This window comes from Haliotis rufescens, unplaced genomic scaffold, assembly GCF_023055435.1.
Source record: "Haliotis rufescens isolate VD_foot unplaced genomic scaffold, xgHalRufe1.0.p SCAF_1, whole genome shotgun sequence".
Classification (NCBI taxonomy): domain Eukaryota; kingdom Metazoa; phylum Mollusca; class Gastropoda; order Lepetellida; family Haliotidae; genus Haliotis; species Haliotis rufescens.
The window spans coordinates 32,719,023-32,742,132 of record NW_025963779.1 but is presented as its reverse complement, the minus strand read 5'-3'; the positions used below and the strand labels follow the sequence as shown (position 1 = coordinate 32,742,132).

The 23,110-nt window shown below is 40.4% G+C and overlaps 2 protein-coding genes across 4 annotated transcripts; both read left to right on the top strand.

Moving 5' to 3' along the window:
* The first annotated feature begins 6,631 nt into the window (after positions 1-6,631).
* LOC124110973 lies at positions 6,632-10,655 on the top strand. Its single transcript, XM_046470495.2, has 3 exons — positions 6,632-6,959; positions 8,090-8,242; positions 9,256-10,655. The coding sequence occupies exons 1-3, from the start codon at positions 6,710-6,712 to the stop codon at positions 9,444-9,446; spliced, it is 594 nt and encodes a 197-aa protein (XP_046326451.1). The 5' UTR covers positions 6,632-6,709; the 3' UTR covers positions 9,447-10,655.
* Positions 10,656-13,416: 2,761 nt separating this feature from the next.
* Positions 13,417-18,560, top strand: LOC124110972 (pyrroline-5-carboxylate reductase 3-like). 3 transcript variants are annotated; one of them, XM_046470491.2, is made up of 6 exons: positions 13,417-13,832; positions 14,779-14,843; positions 15,292-15,471; positions 15,923-16,135; positions 17,035-17,127; positions 17,435-18,560. In XM_046470491.2, exons 1-6 carry the CDS (start codon positions 13,739-13,741, stop codon positions 17,618-17,620), a joined length of 831 nt encoding a protein of 276 aa, XP_046326447.2. In that variant the 5' UTR covers positions 13,417-13,738; the 3' UTR covers positions 17,621-18,560. The 3 variants fall into 3 exon arrangements, with proteins under 3 accessions (XP_046326447.2, XP_046326448.2, XP_046326449.2); XM_046470492.2 differs by lacking the exon at positions 14,779-14,843; XM_046470493.2 differs by lacking the exon at positions 13,417-13,832 and having other exon boundaries at positions 14,779-14,848.
* The last annotated feature ends 4,550 nt before the right edge of the window (positions 18,561-23,110 follow it).

Here is a 23,110-nt window from a genome sequence, read left to right as displayed (position 1 = left end):
AATTAATGTTGCCTTTAAACAAAGAATTATCACTGGTCTCTTGAGATTTAATTCTTAAAATAGCATCATTACTTCAATTTTATTTCTTTTACTTTCACAAGACCATATAGGGGTTTATCTAGACCTGTCTGAGGCCAAGAATCGGAACTAAGTCTGCAGCAAATGTCAGTAAAACAATCCAAATGGAAATTAATAATATCCCAATTAGTTTTAACAAATGTTACAGCTTTGAAGACATGGGAGACATAACTTCAAAGCCTAGTTTTATATTATTGCATAGAATTTAATGTTAAAATACCTCTGAAATTTCTTGAACAAGTCCCAATTTTGAACAAAATAAGGATTTTTACCAATTTGCCTGCCAAGGGCACTTAGTTTGCAATCCTAGATAAATCTGTGCCATATTTTTGTGTTTATTGTATTAACAAGATACTGCTGGCACCAAGACCTGGGCCAGACTGATAGGTTGTGTTTACAAACTGTGCCAAACAAAAACACAGTAGTTGTCTTCTGGTAGTGGTGTGTAGACAGTCATTGCATTTATTACTTGTTAGCCTGGTATGCACTTTACTGCAGGTGTGGTCTTGCTTTGGGTCACACTCAGTGTGAATTTACAAAATGGCATTTCATATGTTTATTTGTTACTCAGTGATGTCTGATATTTTATGAACAAATGAATATCATGGATATTTTTCTATGCAGGGTGTTTTTAGTTTATTGGACGGTTGAAAAACTGATTGCGTTCTGTTCATGTATTATTTTGTTGTTTTGAACTTTTGTTACATATTCTAACCTGCGAGAATCACTGCTTGAGTGGGCAACAAGGTTGAGAGTTGTGCTCACCACTTCAATGTTCAAGGGGAGGCAACCCCTGGAGTTTCCTTTATAAATATTACCTTACCAGGAGTATTCCGTCATGATCTTGTGAGCATAAGGATAAGGGTCTTTGAGAAAAAATTTACACAAATATGAACACTCAAGATTAGGCTTGACATCAGTTCACTTTAATAATTCTTGAGGTGGTGTTTCAGCATATGAATTAACAGGTGTGGCAGATACTGAAAATATTGAGACCATACATATATAACTATTATTCACCTAGTCTCAAGCAAGTCTACTCTTCAAAGGGTTATGGGTGATAACCCAGCTATATAAGAGTGAGTGAGTGAGTGAGTGAGTTGGGTTTAACGCCGCTTTTAACAGTATTTCAGTTATGTCACGGCGTGTCAGCTTAATGTGGGAGGAAAGCCCGAAGTGATGCAGGTCTCAGACGTTTACCACTTCAGTGAAACCCATGAGCACGGGCATGGTGCTGACAAACCTAGAAACATAATCGGGGCGAACCGGGATTCGAACCCACAATCATAGGTTTCTGGCATGACCAAGGGACGCAACTCTGCACAGCGAATCGCGGCGCAGTTCAGTATGCACAGTTGCACCCTTTAGGTGTGACACCATCCTATGATCATGGTTTTGAATCCCAAATTCACCTTATGAATGGTATGTAGGCACCATACCTGTATGGTAAAGATCTCAGACCTGCATTACTTTGAATCTTTCTGCCCCATTTCACCTGACACCCTGTGATAACACTGAGATACTGTTCAAATGGCTGAAACAAAACTCACTCTGCTGTTGATAGATACATTAAGCCTAACCTGTTCACTGACAAGCAATACATCAAATACCGTATTCGACCTTTTAAGTGCCCGGGGCGCTCTCAAAATTGGAAATAGTGGGTTCTTATTAGAATATAATTTTGGTGAGAACAAAAACAGAGTTGAAAAATTGTAAATTTCGTACAGTAGATTATGCTGACAGCCTGAAATGATTCAAAAGAAAAGTATGTACGTATCATACACGAGAGATATATTTTCCAGAATTTAATTGCCCACAATTAAGGGTGCATATAACACACGAGTGAGTATTATACACGACTCAATAAGCCTTGTGTACATTGATCAATCGGAAGGGGTGCTAATTGGGATTGTTCACTAGCAAATATATTAGCAAATATCGCCATGGGCGCTTATTAGAGCGGGGCGCTTATTACGTCGAATACGGTAACTGAAGTCAATCCTGCTGTCTCATGTGAAAACCTTGAATGTTGAAGGAACTCTTTGTGTACATTGAACTAGTAGAAAGTAGAAATAGGTCAACATATGCAAAGTCCATGTTTGAAGTGAGCTACAATGTAATGTTAGGACTGCACTGGATGATTAGAGAGAGGCTGGATAGGTTGTGTCAGAGAATATAATTAGCTATGCACTTTTTGTGTTTGTATATACTCAGGTTTACCTTGTACCACAGTGATTGTGAAGTTGTTGAGTTGTGAGTGTCTTTCATATTTGTATATAGACACACAAAGGTGACAGTACATCACATATATACACTTGCTTGTGCATAATCTTATGTGTTCAGACTACATTAAGATTTGCTCAAGAGGGCCTAAGCTTTCCCTTTCTTTTATGTAAAGAATGTATGTGCCATCTTTCGTGTTTATTTGAAAGCATGGACTGGTCTGTTTTCCAAGAGTGTCATTTCACATGTGATTTGTTGTTAATAATATTGTAAATAAATTAATATGTACATATTGTTACTGATAAATTAATAAAATAGTAAATAATATCCTATTCATCTGTTGTTTTTCTCACACAACACTGTAGGGAGTCGAGAGAAGCAATGCATGCCTTAGGGTTGCCAGCATGTGAGGAGACACTGTTGGCCCAGTCATCCCCGGTGCTGCAATTTCCTGTGCTGAATTGCGTCCTTTAGGCATGCCAGAAACCTATGATGGGGGGGCACGGGTGGCCCAGTCGTCTAAGGCACCGCGATTCACTGTGCAGAGTTGCGTCCCTTGGGCACGGCAGAAACCTATGATTGTGGGTTCAAATCCCGGTTCACCCCGATTATGTTTCTAGGTTTGTCAGCACCATACCTGTGCTCGTGGGTTTCACCGAAGTGGTAAACGTCTGAGACCTGCATCACTTCGGGCTTTCCTCCCACATTAAGCTGACACACTGTGATATAACTGTAATACTGTTAAAAGCGGCGTTAAACCCAACTCACTCACTCACCTATGATGGTGGGTCAATCCTGGTTCGCCCTTGAATGTTTGTAGGTGTGTCATCACCATACGGTGGAGTAACCAGGAAAGTGGTGAAGGTGGCATTCTTCTCACATTAAGCTGTAACTGCAGAGGGGCGGTCGGGTAGCCTAGTGGTTGAAGCGTTTGCTCGTCACAGTCACACCGAAGACCCGGATTTGATTCCCGACATGGGTACAATGTGTAAAGCCCATTTCTGGTGTCCCCCGCTGTGATATTGCTGGAATATTGTTTAAAGCAGCGTAAAATCACACTCACTCTCACTCACTGTAACTGCAGAAGTGTTAGAAGTGTTAGGCGCCTTAAGACTCACTCTCACCATACTCAGGTGACCAGCTTAGCCTAACTGGAGAAAAATGTGGTGTTTCCCAGTGAGAAGATGTCCCCATTTCTTCATGCAAGCGTGTGACAAGGGACAGCTTCAATGGGGATTGGCTGGTCTGCCATTGGTCACCTGATTGTGTCATTGTATCAAGACGGGGTGAGTGAGTGAGTATTGTTTTACCCACTTTTAGCAATATTCCATCAATATCAGGGTGGGAAATACGGTGGGCTTCACACATTGTACTCAATTGGGGAATCGAACCCTGGTCTTCGGCTGACAAGCCAACACTTTAATCACTAGGCTACCCCTGCATTGATGTACAGCATACCACTGCTTTCATTCTATTTCGGAATAGGTAGATCAAAACAAGGAATTGACTAGGGTTGTGACAGGTAACTGGGGTCGGGTGGGTACTGAAAAGGACCTGGGTACCCACAGGACTACCCGCCTGTGGTTAGTCAAGTGATATATTGATTAATAACAAAATTATCTTGAATTCTATGGTTACACTGCAAGTCACTAATATTCCCATTACTTTCTGACTTTGCACCCATTCCTTCTGACCGTTTTATGTTTGAACAAAAATAAAACTCCATTCAACTTCAGCGTATGCATGACCAGATCGTTTTATTGACCCATGTATCCTACTAGGGCGGATGCGTAAATAAAACACGTGGCTGTAATATAGCTAAAATAGTGTGGACGTTCGAGCAAATGGAACTACGTCATGAGTCATGACATGTCATGTTCTTGGGTACCTTTCGTACCGGAAAGCAAATATGCGCAAGACATTATTAATTCCACAAACCTCAAGATGCCCACGATAGTTTGATACAAGCGCAGACAGACATGGTTTGGAACGTCCAATGCTCAGCGAGGTGCTTTCACAAGAAACGATTGGTAACAATATTCAGGGCTGGAGTAGATTGGTTTCCCCAAATCGATACTTTGTGTGAAGCAATCGGGTGGTGCCCTCCATCTTACAGAGGCAAGAGTGTCAAGCCTAATTCAAGTACTCGTGACATCAAAGGCTAGTTTTCACCAGACATTCTTACCTCGGGGGGAAAACGGGTGCCCCTTGTCGTGATGAGGCCCCAATAACCAGTCCCGGGGAATTGCTTTAGATCAGAGCCCCTTTAAGCGGTGTAAAATCATAGTGCGAGTATCATAGCTTGCAGTGCTCTGTCGACTGTTTTCAGCCTAGTAACATTTATCATTTGTAATTTTTGGTCAAATACAATTTTCAAGGGTATTCTTTCGTTTGCTTTTCAACAAAACGATTGCGGAATCCGAGAACAGAATGTTATTGGTCACAAAGGAAGGGATATACCCGACTCGCCTAAAAACATTTAGAGCGAACTACGGTCGGTTTTTGTATTTTAGAATAAGTATGTAGCTATCAGAAATACATAGTAATGCATTGTATACACATAATGCACCTAAATGTCAAATATATTTTTTAGGCGAGTCGGGTCATTTTTTTTTAGGCGAGTCGGGTGCAACTCCAAAGGAAACTCGTTATCTGTTCGTCTGCATAATGTGTGCGTGCGCGCGTGTGTCCTTATATTATCCTTAAACACACCTCATTTATGCCGTTCACGGATATTAAACGATTAGTTTAAATTAATCACAAGCTAGAGCCAGTATATATGTAATAGTGCGCAAAACAACATTCACTCTCACGCCACACCCTTGTACTATGATGGATGATGACAGGTAATGATGATTTAAGGCGGAGTTGAGTTGCTCGTTTGGGAATCCGATTTTGACACCATCTCACATGAGAGTCCCTGGGAGTCGCGAGAAGTGGTTCACTTTGGGTATTGCTTGTATTTGTAATCGCGTAATGAGGGGGGGGGGGGGGGGGGGGGGGGGGGGGGATACGAAATAGGGTTAACGTCGTGTTCAAGTTTATTGCACTGATATACACATGTGTGTGTGTCTGACTGCCCGGACTAATGCCGATCTTATAGCACTAGCCCACTGAGATACCATGCCGCAGTTTAACATGATTAATCCACTCAGATACAGTATACTGACTCCGAGCCGACCAGTCCATTTTTATCCCGAGCGCCAGGAAGAGTAACAAAAAGTACCATCTTTTAACGTCATTTGGTATGACGCGGCCAGTTGATCGAACCTTCCGCTCTCAAGGTAGACGCTCTATTACTCTCGTGGTATTTCGTCCGTCACTTCGTCTGTTTTTAATAATTAATATTGTGATTCGATACCTCTGATTGACCAATCAGAATCGAGTAATTTCCAAATTCATTAGAAAATCCGGGTATAGAATAGGTCCCCACAACCCATGCTTGCCGTAAAAGGCGACTATGTTTAAAAAGATATGCATATTATATCATGAGTGGTCCTATATAGGACCCTAGTATATTAAACCTTATGCACTCTATTAATTCAGAAATTGGCTTCAGAAAACATCCAGCTGTATTCCCAGTCGCAACTCAACCCGGAGAAAGACTGATTCTTAACATTTGTGGAGAGAACTTTTTTTTTTTATAGCAGTTGAGTGGGTCATATATAATATAACTATAACAACCCGGGTTAGAATACCCATGCTTGTCGTAAAAGGCGACCATGCTTGTGTTCAGAATAACGGGATCGGGTGGTCAGGCTCGCATGTTTTCGTATCCCAATTGCGCGGATCGATGCTTATGATGTCAATCACTGGTTTGTCTGGTCCAAACTCAATTATTTACAGACCTCCGTCATATAGCTGGAATATTGCTGAGTGCGACGTTAAACAACAAACAAACATTAGGATCGTTTTTTGCTCGTAATCCCCACGGCTTTTTCAACACTGAAAACACTATATTTCTTCAATGCAGCTTTACTAATAAGTATGAATAATAAAGAGATTAGTACATCCATGTGGGTATCCCACTGCTTCTGGAAAACTCGCTCAGGAAATATTTGAACGTTATATACACTTGGACTCGTCCCACCAATGAGGATAGTGCAGTCTTCCAAAAATCGATTAATGCAATATATGATAAATGAAGTCTTATGAACTCATTCAAACAACAGACACCCTCCGCTGCCATGCAGGTGAGACAGTAAGAGTCTTGAACACATGCCGTCATATAGCTGGAATATTACGGAGTGCGGCGTTGAACAACAAACCAACTTGAACACATAAGTTGCATACCTGTCCCGTACAACCTATATTCCCTCAAGGTGACATTAAATAGACTCGCCCACTCCCTCGTAAAAGGTGAGATGACCTAATTCGAAAGGCTTGCGACAGGTAAATCAACAGAAAAATGGGGAAAGAGGCCATTCTTGGCTTTATTTTTGCCGCCGTTGCTGTCGGATGCATGGTTCTAGCTTTCGCCAGTCCATACTGGGTGGAATCATTCGATAAATTCCAAGGAAGATTCACAAAAATCGGTTTGTGGGAAGTCTGTTTCAACGATTACACATTCTACAAGGACTACAAAGGCAAGCGTTATCTGGGGTGTTGGTACATCTTTTCACAAGAGGTTCGTCCGATTTGGGAGTGGCTGTCACCACGTAAGTGTTTAAATGTATATGAAAATATTTTCAGTTGCTAGAATTTGAAATGTTCGTGATTTTATGTACCTGTTCAGGTAGTAAACAATTGAAGGAATTTCAAAATGGCGGACGGAAGTAGACTGAGTGACTAATCCACTAACTTACAGGAACCCCACAGTCCCCCTGATGTTAGGCTCGCTGGGGAGGTTTACAGTGCTTTACGACTTTATCGCCCCTATCAACATGACATTTAATGATTATAACGTCAACTGCAGATCTACGAATATTGTCCTTCAAGTTCAACAAACAGACGAATCCACTTCCTACATCTAAATTTTAATGACTTGGAAACACCCGAGGTGAACTTCTCTCAGCGTCCTAAAAACAAGATATTTATCGTTTATGAAGAGATTCCCCGTGTTAGTTGGGTGAAGCATGCGTGTTTAAATAAGGCAACCTAATTAACCATGTTAACTGTCCAGAGTTGTCCTGTCCAGTACCAGGATCCTCTTGTCATGGGTTCAAATTATGATCATTAGTTTGTCTGCATCACTTTTGCCTCGGGACTTCCACCACATAATTCTGGCCCTGGGAATAGTCCAGATAGTGCAGATTCCTTTGGTCAACACATTCATATGTGCATGAGGTATTATTCCCCAGTGAGGAGAAAATGACTGTTACATGTTGAATGAAGCTTTTCTCTTCAAATTTGGAAACAGGTATTTATATATGAAACTACTTTAGCTGCTGGTACTTACTATACCATGGGCCAACGGTGGTGAATGAGCCCCCAAATAAATCCTGTGATTCCCCAAATACCGACATACCCCAGTGAAACCTGAATGGTCCCCCGAGTGACCCCCCCCCCCCCCCCCCCCCCCCCCCCGTTTGACCCCCTGGCCCTTGAATGACCCCCTGTTTCCCGTGGTGGCACCTGAATGGTCCCCTGCATCACACACACGAACACACAGAGAACACATTTCCCTGAGTGACTCCCCGGTTTTCCCCAGTGGCACCTGAATGGTTTCCCCAGTCACCACCCATTTCCCCCCTAGTGACCCCGTTTCCCCCAGTGACCTCCCCTGTTTCCCCCTGTGACCCCCAGTCACCATCCGTTTCCCCCAGTGACTCTTTGCCTTGTGTTTCAGCATGGTTCATCTCGGTGCAGGTGATGGTCAGCTTCACCCTGCTGATCCAAGGCCTCAACGCTATCGCACTCGTCCTGTTTCTATTCAAGTTCTTCCCCAAAACACTTGACTATTTGATTCTGATGTCCACGGCTGCTATCAATCTGTTTGCCTGTAAGTACCTAGGTATACATAAGGAGGCATCCCATGAAAATCTTGGTTAGAATTGGTCCTCAGCAAACCCATGCTTGTTGAAAGAGGCGACTAACGAAAAGAGTGGTCAGGCTCACTTACTTGGTTGATACATGTCACTGTATCCCAATTGCGTAGATCTGGTCCAGACTTGATTATTGACAGACTGCCATCATATAAACATGAGCAGGCAGTGATGTTATAGGCGCTATAAGAGCAATGGCTGTGTCTGAGATAGATGATGTACATTCGCATGAACAATTCTTCATAAATGAGTATTATGTCTCTAACCATATTTGAAAGACACTGATAAGAATAGCTATCCTATTGGATTACACTCATGGATGAGAGAAATCCTGTGCTAAGTTAGTGATAAGAGACGGTGACATCAGAAATGAAGCTTTGTGGTACATGGATTAGGGCTGCAACGAATACACTGTGGGGCGAATATGATTCATATCACAAATATAGGGTAACGAATACAAATATTAATTCACAAATACAATAACAAGTCACTGAGTCAGCAGTTGATGTATTATTTATTATATTCAGTGAAACAATAAAAAAAATGAATTATTTGACATGGTTTGTTAATTATTAATATACATGTATTATACATTTATATACTGCACTTACCCAGGTACTAGTATCTGCTCAAAAGCGACAATGACCAGTGACCACATTACTGTCAAATTATATTTTGTAAGAGTGTTGACATTGAAAGATGTCATCTATGCATGTTCTTATGGATATTTTTAGGTACAGGGTATGTAAATACACATGATTGCATATTTAATAAATATATTAGATTCTTGTGGCCACGAATAACGAATTCAATTCATGAATGGTTATGGTGCGATTCACAGAATACGCGAGTGAATCGTAACAGCCCTAACATGGATCCACTGTATTGATCATAATAAAATGAAGATATACAGCAGTACAAATACATTTGTCTCCATGTTTTACTTTAATGTGCTTTCATTGTGTTTCAGTTGGACTGATTTTAATTGCTCTCATAGTGTTTGGGGTGAAGAAAGAAGACCGCTCGTGGGTGCCACGCCCAGATATGAATTTCCTGTCTTGGTCTTATGGACTGTGCTGCATTTCAGGACTGGCATGCGTGGTTTCGGCCTACCTGCTCCATAAGGCATCTAAGAAGCTGGATAAGGAGTTAGGCTATTAGTTAATGGCCATTTTCCTTTTTACTGACAACTATTTTTGTATTATTACTGTACAGTACAAAGTTCAATGGTAGTATCTGCAGCGCATAACCTTGACAGTAATTCAGTATGATTCATATAGTCATGACTTTTTTCGTGAAATCATAGGATTAAAGTTATTTGCACACCTGGACATTAACAACAGTTATTCATTAGGTGTTTGAGCATTTCGATATTTGTGACAGTAACTGCAAAGAAAGCATGTAATTGCTGTTTACATAGTTTCACATCATGGTCAAATTACAATGCAAAAACAAAAGGACTCAAACAAAATCAAATTCAACAAGAATTCCAAACTTGCCTTGGTGTATTGTTGTGAAATTTCAGAACACATTACTCATTTATATTAATGTAAATATGATGTTGATTAACCAAAACACTGTCACATATCATTGTACATAATCATTGATTGGAATGTAAATAATTCTTTAGACTATATTTTTATTGAGATAGGTCCATTTTTTTGTGATGGAAACAGATTTCACCAACATTCCGTCTGTATATAATGATTTTATACATTCATATAACTATCTGGAGTACTTTCAGCTGTTTCAAAAGTGCAAGGCGACCCAAACTGGTCTTGTTAATCGTTGTAGCTGCAATTTTATGAATATCTTCCTCGGCAGGTTTCAATTGTTTTATGAAGTTATATTTAATCATATTTCTATTTTGATAACAGCATAAGGATCTACATGGAAGTGTCACTATTTCAGTAACATAAAGAAAGTGTTATCCATAACTTATCAACTTTAACATAAATGATAATCAGATTATTTGCTCTAGAAAATAGCTATTTTAAAGAGATACATAGACTTATATGAATGAAGAACAAGGAATATAAGTAGGTCTGATGTATTTTTTTATAATGAGCGAATATTAGACAGTACAAATATATGTATAAATATTTGATCTTTTAACTGATTTTGTTACAGAGTGAAATTTTCAGAAATTGATAGTTGAAATCATTTAATCAATGCTTGTTTCCATATGCATTTTGTATAATGAAGCTTTGCGAAAATTCTTCTAAACTAAATAGACTTAGGACAGTATTAATATTCTTTATTCTCGATTGTATTTTATGAAAATATAATAATAGAAACATTGTAATCCTAGACCATTTGTCATGATTTTTATGTACATTACATATTTTGTATTAAACTAATCACAGAAAATACTATTTTCATTGTATTTTGTTCATCATCACCATCAGCTGTTGCCTGTTAGACGCCTAAATGCGATAAGTCTTCAATAGTATGGTGTTATCCATCTACAATCAGGAAATGACCTTCAAAAACATGCCTTGATGTGTGGGTAGCCCGTTTAATCCTGCTTGAGGACAGTGTAGAGTTGTCTCCCTTAGCTATGGCAGGGTGTGCTTGGGTTCTGGTCTCAGATTATCTCTGATTGTGAGTTTATGCTCATTGGTTACACCAAGTGTAAACAGTTAGGACTTGGCAAGAATTCAACACATTAAGCTCACAAGCGTTAACAGAAACAGAAATACTGTGCAAAACCTACTTGTATCCTAACTTTATCACGCATAGACTTGTGTCTCCATGAAGAGAGTTGGTCATGGGTAGCCCATTCTAAAGCTCCACATTTTGCTGTGCAGAGTTGTGTCCCTTTGGCATGCCAGGAACCTACCCTTGTGGGTTAGAACCCCAGATTTTCCCTGATTATGTTTCTAGATTTGTCAGCACAATGCCAGTACTCCTGAGTTTCTCCAAAGTGATAATGTCTAAGACATGTGTCACTTGGTCCTTTCCTCCTGCATTAATCTTATACACAGTGCCATATTGTTTGCTTGTTTATTGTTTAATGCTGCACTCAACACTATTCTGGACCAGACAATCCAGTGATTTACATTATGGGGACTCATCTACGCAATTGGGATACAATGACATGCATCAACCAAGTCAGCTGGACTGGACAGCCCGATCCCTTAGTCCTCTCTTATGGCAAGCATGGTTTGCTGGAGTCAGATTCTAACCCCGATCTTCACAGGGTTCACAGTGATATAACAGAAATATTGTTGTTGAACCGAATTTACTTTCTCACTCTCTTTTGAGGAAAGTGGTGTCTTCCACACCATTTATGGTCAATATTATTTTGAAAGAAAGTGCTTACAATTATGAGTAAAGATTGTCTTTACCCTGTTCCAACATCTTGGCACAGGATGCACGGGTAGCGTCAATATTCCGCTGTTTCTACATTCCTTTAAACACCTTTTGATATATACTTTATCGACAATAAACGCCATGAACAAATGTTTATGCAACTTGACACAACATTCACTTGGTGATTATCGAGCATCATTACTGAAAGTACAATTACTGAGTCGTGTTTATGAACATGAAGTTTGCCAAGAGCTAGGTAATATAATACAGGTGATTTATCATATAGAATATACACGTAATATACACTTTTCAATAGCAGTCAACCTGAATACATACTTTTACAGAATGAATGCTATAATAAGCATGTTACCAAACTTGTTGATGAAAAAGGTGACAAAAAGTGGGAAATATCATGTCATAATTTTGGCAGTTGCGTACATTAATTGATTTAGGCTGAAAAAACACGTAGTGCGTGCGTGCGTGCGTGCGTGCGTGTGGTGTGTGTGTGTGTGTGTGTGTGTGTGTGTGTGTGTGCGCCTATACAGCTATTTGAGAAAAGGGTAAGGACAGTTGGGTACATATGGTGATTTGCCAATTCTTGTGTGCCAATGTAATTGGGTTAAAGATATATCACCGAATAACCCACGAGCTACGAGGAACAGACACAATTCATTGTCAAGGTGACAGATACCCCGTAACTGTGAGATGCCAGTAGGTTATTCTACATATAACCCAGTCTATTATATCCTATTTTTCTTTCTTAGAACATGTAAAAGTCCAGACCTGTTGTCAAAAGACCTTATATTACATCGTTTGTGACGTCATGAACAATCGATACATTCATCTTCAAATATTTCCAACAATGAGTCCATATGACGTCACCTTGCTGTGGGACTAAAAAACCCGCAAAAAAATGACATTAATACAAATGGAATAAACTAGCCAATCAGCCTGAAGAAAAAGTAATAATGCTCAGTGGGAATTACTGAAAGTAACTTCACCTATATATCCGTTCCCCAACTATACAGTACTGGTACCTATCTGTTGTTTAACGCCGCACTAACCAATATTCTAGCATTATGATGGCGGTCTGTAAATAATCGAATCTGGACCTGACCATCCGGTCATTGACATCATGAGCATCGATCAAAGGAATTGGGATACGATAACAACCAATCATCCTAGTCACCGAGCCTGATCACCTGATCAATTAGCCTCTTCAACAAGCATAGATTTCTGGGTATCAATAGTCTCACCTGTAATGGCCAGGGGTCAAAGTGATAAAACAAATAACTGACGTCGTGAGCGCCATTATGCAACTATGATTTGTATCTCCTCTTTCTGTCGTAGTTATTTGATTCTACACTGTTTGTCTAAGTGATGCGGCAGAAAGTTTATAATGAAATGATAGTTGCATATTGGTTTCCCACGATTTCAGCTACACATTTGTCTTTCCGTGTGTGTTTTTTCTGGCCACAAATATATAAATATTATTATTTTGTACATCATGAGTTTTTTGTGTGTGACCATTTACATGTTTTGATTCATAGATATTAATCATCAATATATCAGCAAAATGAAAATAATTAATTGCGATAGTGTTGATTTAAAAAAAGACACCTCATTAGATGTGGGAAACACGTGTACAAAAAGACAAACTTTGATTTTGTGTGTTCAAATTCATTGGAGAAGAATATAAAGAGCTGTCACCGGATGTTGGATGTGCATCTTCTGTTTGTAAATAAAGCACACACAAAAAGTTATTTGTGGTATTTCAATGGAATCTTTGTGATGAGTTACTCCCCTTGGTCTGCACACACGCGTCGCGAGCGCATCATTGTTGTCTGAGACAGTTTTACGTGTATTCTGTAAGGTCCATCAGGACGCACAGTACTTACACACCATCTTCCTTCATTTCCGTCATGATATTCAGAAATACGGATTGTTGTCAGTTCACCTCAAAACGCAGTCAAATGCTAAACAAGAAGCTCACACATTGACAGTACAGCCTACGCCTAAGCATCTACATCGTGGGTTTGTCAGTTCACGACATATAATACCTTTCTGGGATAAATAGTTCTTGCTCTGCAAAGGATTTCTTACACTTTAATACTTTCTCAGCTAGAAAAGAAGCCAGAATGGCAGCGAACAGTCTAACCCCTGATACCCGAGTAGGGTTTTTAGGGGCAGGAAAGATGGCTCAAGCACTCGCGAGCGGCTTCGTTAAAACAGGTGAGTTGCATGTAGCCATGCATCTTAATGGACCGTATCAAAGGTTCTTCGTTTGTATATTCATGGATATAGTTTTGTATGCAACAATAGTTAACTTGAAGTAGGGTAGCATTCAATCTCAGATTGGGTAGCATTTGTTTAAATGGCAAAGAAAACTACAAGAACATATATATATATATATATATATATATATATATATATATATATATATATATATACAGTATAATAATTAATTAAGATGTTCATTTACACGTACGCTAACTCTCCTCGTTAAAAATAATTTTCAACAGTGGACACGCCACGTAGAGATTCCGTGTACAGATTCCTAGTAATTAACCAATGCTTGACGTACGAGTCGTCTATATGGAGTTCAGACTGAAAACTCTACTACGTTGTACGTTGCTCATAATATCAATCCCTTGGTTACAGACTCGATTATTTACAAGTCGCCGCAGGCGACTATGCTTGTCGTAAAAGGCGACTAACGGGATCGGGTGGTCAGACTCGCTGACTTGGTTGATGCATGTCATCGATCCCAATTGCGTGGATCGATGCTCATGTTATCAATCACTGGATTGTCTGGTCCAGACTCGATTATTTATACAGACCGCCGTCATATAGCTGGAATATTGCTGAGTGCGGCGTTAAACAACAAACCAACCAACCAACCAACAAGTCGCCGCCATCTAGCTGGGATATAGCTGAGGGCGGTCTAACACAACAGACAGTCGTGTATATAACGATGACATCTAAGAAACACCACTGAAATTTTCTTACACTGGGCTACCAATGAATAGTGATTGGTATTTTCGAAATGACATGCGACTCGTAGAATAGAACATATTCAATCTCTTCACGTGTAAAGTGGTAGATATTCAGATGAAAGATGTCATAGAATTGAATAGTTGTGATTAGAATTCCCCTTCGTGGCTGTGTTAACTTCCAGGGCTCGTACAAGCGGGCAACATTACAGCCAGCCGACGACACCCCGAGGCTCCGAACATTCTCAAGGTTTGGTATGACTGATGTTGTTTTCTGATACAGCGAATCTTCTGTTTCCAAAATGGAAAAAAATTGGAAAAACCCGGGTTTGAGTTGGTCCCTAGCAACCCATGCTTGCCGTAAGAGGCAACTTAATGGAACATAAACCAATGTTAATGTATGGGAGTTACGATCATCTTAGCTTCGCCCTGACAAAGCTTTGTGGAACGAGTCCCATTTGGTATGTTGATTGGGTGTCATCGTACCCTTACGGCGTGTATGGTTGCTCATAATATCAATAGCCGCATGGTTTGTCTAGTCTATTGTTTACAGTCAGCTGTCCTATACGTAGCTGGAACATTGCTGAGTGCAGTGTAAATCACTAATATGACCTCCCCATTTCGGTACCGCCACTTTGCCTCTGTTCTATACATACATGTATATGTTATTAAACATTTGCAATTGATATCTCTTGCAGGACATGGGTGTCATGGTAACCGGGGACAACAAGGAGGTCGTCAGACGCAGCAACTTGGTCTTCATTGCCGTCAAGCCAAACATGGTGGAGGCTGTGTTAAAAGACATAGCAGAAACAGTCACAGTTGATAACTTGATAATTTCCATAGCTGCTGGGATCACAATAGCTACCTTACAGAAGGTATAACATTAGACACTATTTGTTTTCCTTCATTATACTTAAGATATTTCCATCATTTATTCTATGCCTCCATGGGGCGGTCGGGTAGCCCAGTGATTAAAGCGTTACACCGAAGACCCGGTTCGATTCCGACATGGGTACAATGTGTCAAGCCCATTTCTGGTGTTCCCCCGCCGTGATATTGCTGGAATATTGTTAAAAGCCGCGTAAAATCTTACTCACTCAATATGCTTCCATTGTGTTTTGCTGCCGGTGCTTTAACTGCCCTTATATGCTTAAAATTGTTTGTTTGTTGTTTGTTAACGCCGAACAAACAACAAACATACGTAAAAGGGCAGTTAGAGAACCGGCTGTAAAATATACTATATATACGTGGATGATAGCTGTTACTTTAGATGTGAAATGCTGACATGTTTAAAGACTAATGAAAGAGACATCTTTTTCCAACCAGGAGCTACCCCCCGGGACACGTCTCATACGGGTTGTTCCAAATCTGCCCGCCCTGGTAGGCCAGGGGGCGGCGGTGTTGTCGCGGGGAATAACAGCAAGGGAGGAGGATGTGTCACTGGTGATGACGTTGGTGCGGAGCGTTGGTCAGTGCGACGAAGTACCAGAAAGTCTACAAGATTCGGCAACCGGAGTCAGCGGCAGCGGCCCAGCATACGTACGCACCGTAACTTGTCCGGAGTATAATTAAGTGACTAGTATACGGGCCCACGACTGCATGAATGGTCATCGAAGGGATGGGATTAGTGACCATTGAAAATTGTCTTGAAACGGTGACCGACCGACTGACCGACCGACCGACCGACCGACCGACCAACCCACCCAACCATATTGACTGCCCCTGCAGTACAAAATCTTTCAACACGCCCCCCTTTAAATTCCAACGATTTGTTTATTGTTGTTTAACGCTACATTCAGGCAATAGTCCAGCTGTATGATGGCGTCCTGTAAGTAATGGGGTGTGGACCAGACAATCAAAATCTTAACGACAGTTAATAAATATACGCAAGTACCATTTTTTTTAACAACCCAGTCACTCGTATGTCAACGCATAAAGAAAGATACGTAAGTGCACCTCTGCATTGTACCCCTTGTCTTAACAGAATCAGGGAGATCTGGGGTAGAATCGATCTTAAGCAATCCATAAAAGGTGAATATGCTTGTCGTTAGAGGCGACTAACAGGATCTGGTAGTCAGTCTCGCTTACTTGGTTGATTCGTGTCATCGTATTCCAATTGCGTGGATCGATGCTCATGATGTCAATCACTAGATTGTCTGGTTCAGACTCGATTATTTACAGACCACCGCCATATGGCTGGAATATTGCTGAATTGCTAAGTGCTGCGACAACAAACATACAAAAAACATTTCTTAACAGAATACATAGTTTAATATACTACATACCATCATGCAAACTCATGACACAGTCCGGAATTGTTTCTGTTATTATTTGAACATTGGAATCTTCTATCTTGAAGTGTTTACACGCCCTACTCATGTCACGAAAGAAAACAAGTATTTTTAATGACTAGAACTGATTTGAAATCGTATTCACAGGCATTTGCAGCAATAGAGGCTCTGTCAGACGGAGGGGTGAAGATGGGGCTCCCCAGAGACCTGGCCATGAAACTCGCAGCACAGACCATGTTGGTGAGAGCCTATGCAGTGTATCAAACAATTTTATTATTCCATGAAATTAATTAGCACATTATGGGTACAATGTGTGAAGCCAATTTCTGGTGTCCCCCGCCGTGATATTGCTGGAATATTGCTAAAAGCGGCGTAAAACCATACTCACTCACCCACTCACTCATTAATTGGCACATTAATGATGGACGCGAGTTCTATTCAAGGGAGATAACTCTTTGCTTCTTCTTGCATACCCATGTGGCGTTCTTTTGAAACGAGCAAAGTAAAATTGCCCAAGTTCTCTTGCACCAGATTTGTGTATTTTCAGGGAGCAGCCAAGATGGTTCTCGAGTCTGGAAAACATCCAGGTCAACTGAAAGATGAAGTTTGCTCCCCAGGGGGCACCACCATTGCTGCCATGCATAAACTAGAGAAAGCAGGGTTCAGGGGGGCCTTGATTGATGCGGTGGAAGCCGCGACACTACGAGCAAGGGAGCTAGGACAGAAGAAGTGAAAAGTGTTATATTTGTTTTTGTTTTGTTGTTGTTTAACACCGCACTCAGCAATATTCTAGCTATGTGACGGTGGGTGTATATAATGAAGTCTCGACCAGACATAAGATGACATGCATCAACCAAGTCAGCGAGCCTGACCACCCGATCCCGTTTGTCGCCTCTTACCACAAGCATGATCGCCTTTTACGGCAAGCATGTGAATTCTAACCAGGCTCTTCACTGTTATATTTATATTATATATGAGCCACTCAACTGCTATGATACAAAAAACACCAATGTTAAGAATGAGTCTTTCTCCGGGTTGATTTGCGACTGGGAATACAGCTGGATGTTTTCTGAAGCCAATTTCTCAATTAATAAAGTGCATAAGGTTTAATATACTGAGGTCCTATATGGGACCACTCATGATATAATATGTATGTCCATTTGAACAACAGCCTGGAGAAAGAAATGCTTAATGATTTGAAATTCTATAAATTTAGATGCATCGGGATATTACAAGGTTGATAGTTCTCATTTTAATTTGATATTCAATTGTTTATGATACAAAAATGCCTTTTTCCATGAACTATATATTTATTGTTCATGTATATATGTTAAGAGCTCTGTGAAGAAGTGTCCGTTGAATGGATGTCAGTATTCACTACTCATTGTGCTACAGAAATGACAGCCCGACCGGATAGAATGGAGCCACGCTGAACGATCTATTATCGCTGCACACAATAAGACTGCAGAAACGCTACATTAGGGGAAAGCTGAAGAGGTGATGTGCACAATTATGTGTGCTACTCGCAGCTGTTTGAGTTGACGGGTGTGTAAACGAATCTCCTACATATACAACTGAATTATACCTATAAATCATTTTTGTGTTCCGTTTCTGTTTAGCCAAATGAGATTTATTTTAACTGTCTTTATCACAATAAATATTTTATAAACGATTTTTGGTATCCTTTCTGCATTGGTATACTGATACATTCGCATTCGCATAACCCTCGGCAGTATTCCAGAAAAATGACGGCGGTACTGAAATATCAAGTCTATACCGATCCCGTTAGTCGCCTCGTACCACAAGCATGGTTGCTGCTGAAGATCAATTCTAACCCAGATCTTCAAGGGTACATATTGTTTAAGCTGGATTCACGCTACGACCGTAGTTTCACGATTCAATTCATGCCTTGCGTTAAAAAACGCGTGTAATGTTTTCTCATGCAGCGTAACCAAACACACTGAAACCGAATTTTGAATGCGATGCGTTCCCATGCGTTGAAAATGGGTTATAGTACAATCGCATATAGGGACTTCCATTCATGTCATATTTTGCACGCACGCACGCACGGTACGGTTTGTTTGTTTGTTTGTTTGTTTGTTGTTTAACGCAGCACTCAGCAATATTAGAGCTATATGACAGCGGTCTGTAAGTTATCGAGTCTGGACCAGACAATCCAGCGATTGACAACATGAGCATCGATCCATGCAATTGGGATCGATGACATGCATCAACCAAGTCAGCGAGCCAGACCGACCGATCCCGTTAGTCGTCTCTTACGACAAGCATAGTCGCCTGTTACGGCAAGCATGCATTGGTTGCTGAAGACCTATCTTCACGGGTCCCACGGTAAGGTCTTCTGCAAGTCTCTCATAAATGTAGTCATGAACATGCTCTCTGGTTGCGTGTGTATGTATGTGATTCTTTGGGTTTCAGAATGATATTGATAGCTATAAATTGTCATTGAATTCAAGGATGTGCTTTTATCAACAGAGGTTGATGAGGGCTCTGTCAGGGAGGTTGAAGTACCGTAACATGATTGCCCCCTGTGTGTAACTATCATCACCCACATTTTTAATAGTAGCTAATGTAATGACGTACATCCTGCTGGGGTATCGTGCAGGATGCTGAGGCGCCGTAAGTCACCATCATCCCCATCGTGGTGGCCTAGCTTTGGTTGCTGATGGCTTATGTCCTCTGTTTTAAGCAGTTGTAAATAATATTGTTATGTTAAAATATGATTGACAAATTTGCTTTTAAATATAACTTGGTATTCATGACATGCTTGTTTACATAAAAATCTTGTTCTCGTCGCTATATGGCTGAAATAATGCCGATGCGAGTTAAATCTTAACTCATTCATTGATTCAAGAAATAATCATGTTTATGTTTTTTTCTTAGTGCGTCCATTCTTTTATGTCGCATTCACTGTAAATGTATGCGACTGCGTGCTCTAAAATAACAGTTCATTACGCATGGCACTAAGTGAACGATCGTAGCGTGACTCAAGGCTCAGCAGGTGCGACTGTATGTTGGCATTTTGCTCATGTATTTCCCAAACCCTTTATTATACATTCCATTCCATTATGATAAAATTGATTTTGATAATATGATATTCATCGAGGATGCTATATTGGGTTTCTCTTGAATACGCTGTTAGACCGGGATGTACCGCCAGCTCTGAATGGACCCTGTGTGCATGTGACTCCGGAACAGAATGAAGGGGACTACCCATACCCTGTCGTTAGAGTCGGGGCGGTCGGGGAGCCTAGTGGTTAAAGCGTTCGCTCGTCTCGCCGAAGACCCGAGTTGAATTCCCGACAGGGGCACACTGTGCGAAGCCCATTTCTTGTGTCTCCCGCCGTGATATTGCAGGTATATTGTTAAAAGCGGCGTAAAACCATACTCACTCAAACACTGCCAAATTCTCACATTGAGGGAATGTATTAAAAACGACCTTTTTCAAAATTTGAGTCATAAGTGACGTGGAGTAACTTCAGAGACCTAAAATGGGAGGAAACAATTCCCAAACCTCCTTCTTTTACTGGTTCACATGTGGTACTTTACACATTATATCGCTCTTTGTCGTCTCTGGCTTTCCACCCCATAACAACTTGAAACGAAATTTGGTCATTTCTTTCAGAGCATTCCCCGGAGAGTCGATGAGAGTAAGGAAAATGTAATTAAACTTAGAAATTAGCACCCTGTATATACAGTATATATTCTTTGTGGCCATAACCGATACGTAGGTTGAAAAAGTAAGTAAAGTAATCGGAAGTATTCTGGGTACTGGGTAAATATCTTTTCATTGCAACGATCCTCGCTACATGGAATTTTTCATGGCTGATCGTAAGACCTGATAAATCTGAAACAAGACATCACAGTATCAACAGTTGCTTCAAATGATTTACAAGAAACGTGTAGGATAAACTCTGTGCCGTGTTAAATCAACAAGTACTCTTCATTATTAATGAAGATTCTGATAATGTCTTGATTTTTCCCAGTGAGAGCAGTAATATTGTCAACATAACATAAAAATATATTGGGAGAGGGAATTACCTTGTATACAGACTCTTTTCACTCAGAACCAAGGGAACAAGCTGCCGTTGATAATCAAACAATTTTTTATATCTCTTTAGAGAATATGAATATGTGTGTAACCAGGCAACGCCAACGCTTTCTCAAAGTAGATTTATAACATACCAGGGAACCTCGTAAGCCTCTCTGTAGGCTATAGTATCATATAAATCAGTCTCATGTTATCGATAATGTACCTGTCAGACAGAAATCCAATTTAGTCAAAACTGATTTGTTGAGAGGGGATAGAGTTCTGCAATAAATTCACAGAGCAGCGATAACGACAATTGTATGATAAACATGGCACATTTATTCATTATAACAAAAGTTGCAAATAACATGTTATGATATTGCAGTAGCGTAAATTATTGATCTAAACTGGAAACAAACTGATCTGTATGTATCGCGGATACAGCTCATAATGTGTGTGCGTGCGCGTGTGTGATCTCTCACGACCAGTATATGCGTGGGCCCTATGTTCCTACCTGGAATCCACTGTCATACGTCTACTCTTAGCATCCCGAGGGGCGGTCGGGTAGCCTAGTGGTTAAAGCGTTCGCTCGTCACGCCGAAGACCCGGGTTCGATTCCCGACATGGGTACGATGTGTGAAGCCCATTTCTGGTGTCCCCCGCCGTGATATTGCTGGAATATTGCTAAAAGCGGCGTAAAACCATAATCACTCACTTAGTATCCCGATCACCTACAAAGAGTCCCAGTGCATGACTGCTCAGTATGTTCAAAGGTTGGGTTGGAAACAGACGCTGGGCCCAGCATATATATGCATGCATACTGTATTTTGTGAGAATCTTCACAAATTCCCTATACAGACAACTATACCGGTACACGCAAGTTAACTAGTCAGAGATTTTAGGACCAACAATTGGTTGCTGTGGAGGGCATGTTGACAGAGATAACTGATCTGGAGAAGAGATGGAACTTTAAGGGGAGTATTTTTAAATATAATTTAAGATCACGACGGAAAAAGGTGAATAACCTTTCCAATAGGGCTGGGTGATGTTATAAATTTTCAAAGCATATCGGGGGCTGGGGCAGGCGGCGGAGGAATTTGGAAAGGGGGTCATGCTGTCCGTATCATATTGATATAGCACTTACTTTTGTAGACATGTGACGGTGTGGTGTTCAACATATTATTTTGAAAGAGCAAAGTCCAATTTAATCTTGTGTGAGCAGTATTACAGTGAACTCGAGTTTCGAATACTGTTTTTATCTGGATAAGAGGAGCGGCTTGTACTTATGGGTGCATATTTTATGTGAAAGAGGAAACTGTTTCCGAAACGTTGCATCATGCATTGCGTCATCCACGTGCGAAACGTCTTTGTGATGTTTTCAAACTTTCAGGGCGTTTTAGCTGATCCAGCGAATTTACTGAAACTAAAAAATCGAGTATATTTTCTGTTTATGGTAAACTTTTAAACATATGATGCACCACTTTGGCCTTTCCCCTACATCAAACTAACACTCCGTGATGTAACTGAAATTCTGTAACGGTTGAAAACCACGTCAAACCATAGTATGTATGTATGTATATAGCTCTTCAGTGTAACTGACAATGACAGAGCACTGAAGAGCTGTCATGAGACAGCGAAAGTACTATGTATGAAACTGATATAAAGAAGATGATGGACTAACGTGGACTTTATTATTTTATTTTATATATATATATATATATATATATATATATATATATATATATATATATATATATATATATATATATGTTTTTATGTATGAAATTTAAAAAAAAAATGGGTTGTTTTTCAATTTATATTTATTTTTGTGTGTTTCTTTTTGTTTTAACGCTGTACTCATCAATGTTCAGATGTATGACGGACGATTGTAAATAATCGGGATCTGGATCTGACAATCCAGTGACTGTGTTTGTGAGCAATGATCCACCCTGTCGGGGTACGACTACACACAATGAACCAAGTCACCGAGTCTGACCAACCAATCCATTAAGTCGCCTCTCACTAACAACATAATTTGCTGGAGACCTATCCCAACGAGGAATCCCCACGAGTGTATAGAAGTATGTCAACATTATCCAACATTTCCGTACAAATATAGGTGGCGTTGGGTGACACAGCGGTCAGTGACCCCCACTTTATAGACACAAGATCTCG

Bases quoted from the DNA above. Each gene is read 5' to 3' on its own strand.
- LOC124110973 (XM_046470495.2), top strand. From the start codon at position 6,710: ATGGGGAAAGAGGCCATTCTTGGCTTTATTTTTGCCGCCGTTGCTGTC. The intron at 6,960-8,089 runs GTAAGTGTTTAA...CTTGTGTTTCAG, and splicing joins TTGGGAGTGGCTGTCACCAC to CATGGTTCATCTCGGTGCAG. The intron at 8,243-9,255 runs GTAAGTACCTAG...ATTGTGTTTCAG, and splicing joins TGCTATCAATCTGTTTGCCT to TTGGACTGATTTTAATTGCT.
- LOC124110972 (XM_046470491.2), top strand. From the start codon at position 13,739: ATGGCAGCGAACAGTCTAACCCCTGATACCCGAGTAGGGTTTTTAGGG. The intron at 13,833-14,778 runs GTGAGTTGCATG...GTTAACTTCCAG, and splicing joins GAGCGGCTTCGTTAAAACAG to GGCTCGTACAAGCGGGCAAC. The intron at 14,844-15,291 runs GTTTGGTATGAC...TATCTCTTGCAG, and splicing joins AGGCTCCGAACATTCTCAAG to GACATGGGTGTCATGGTAAC.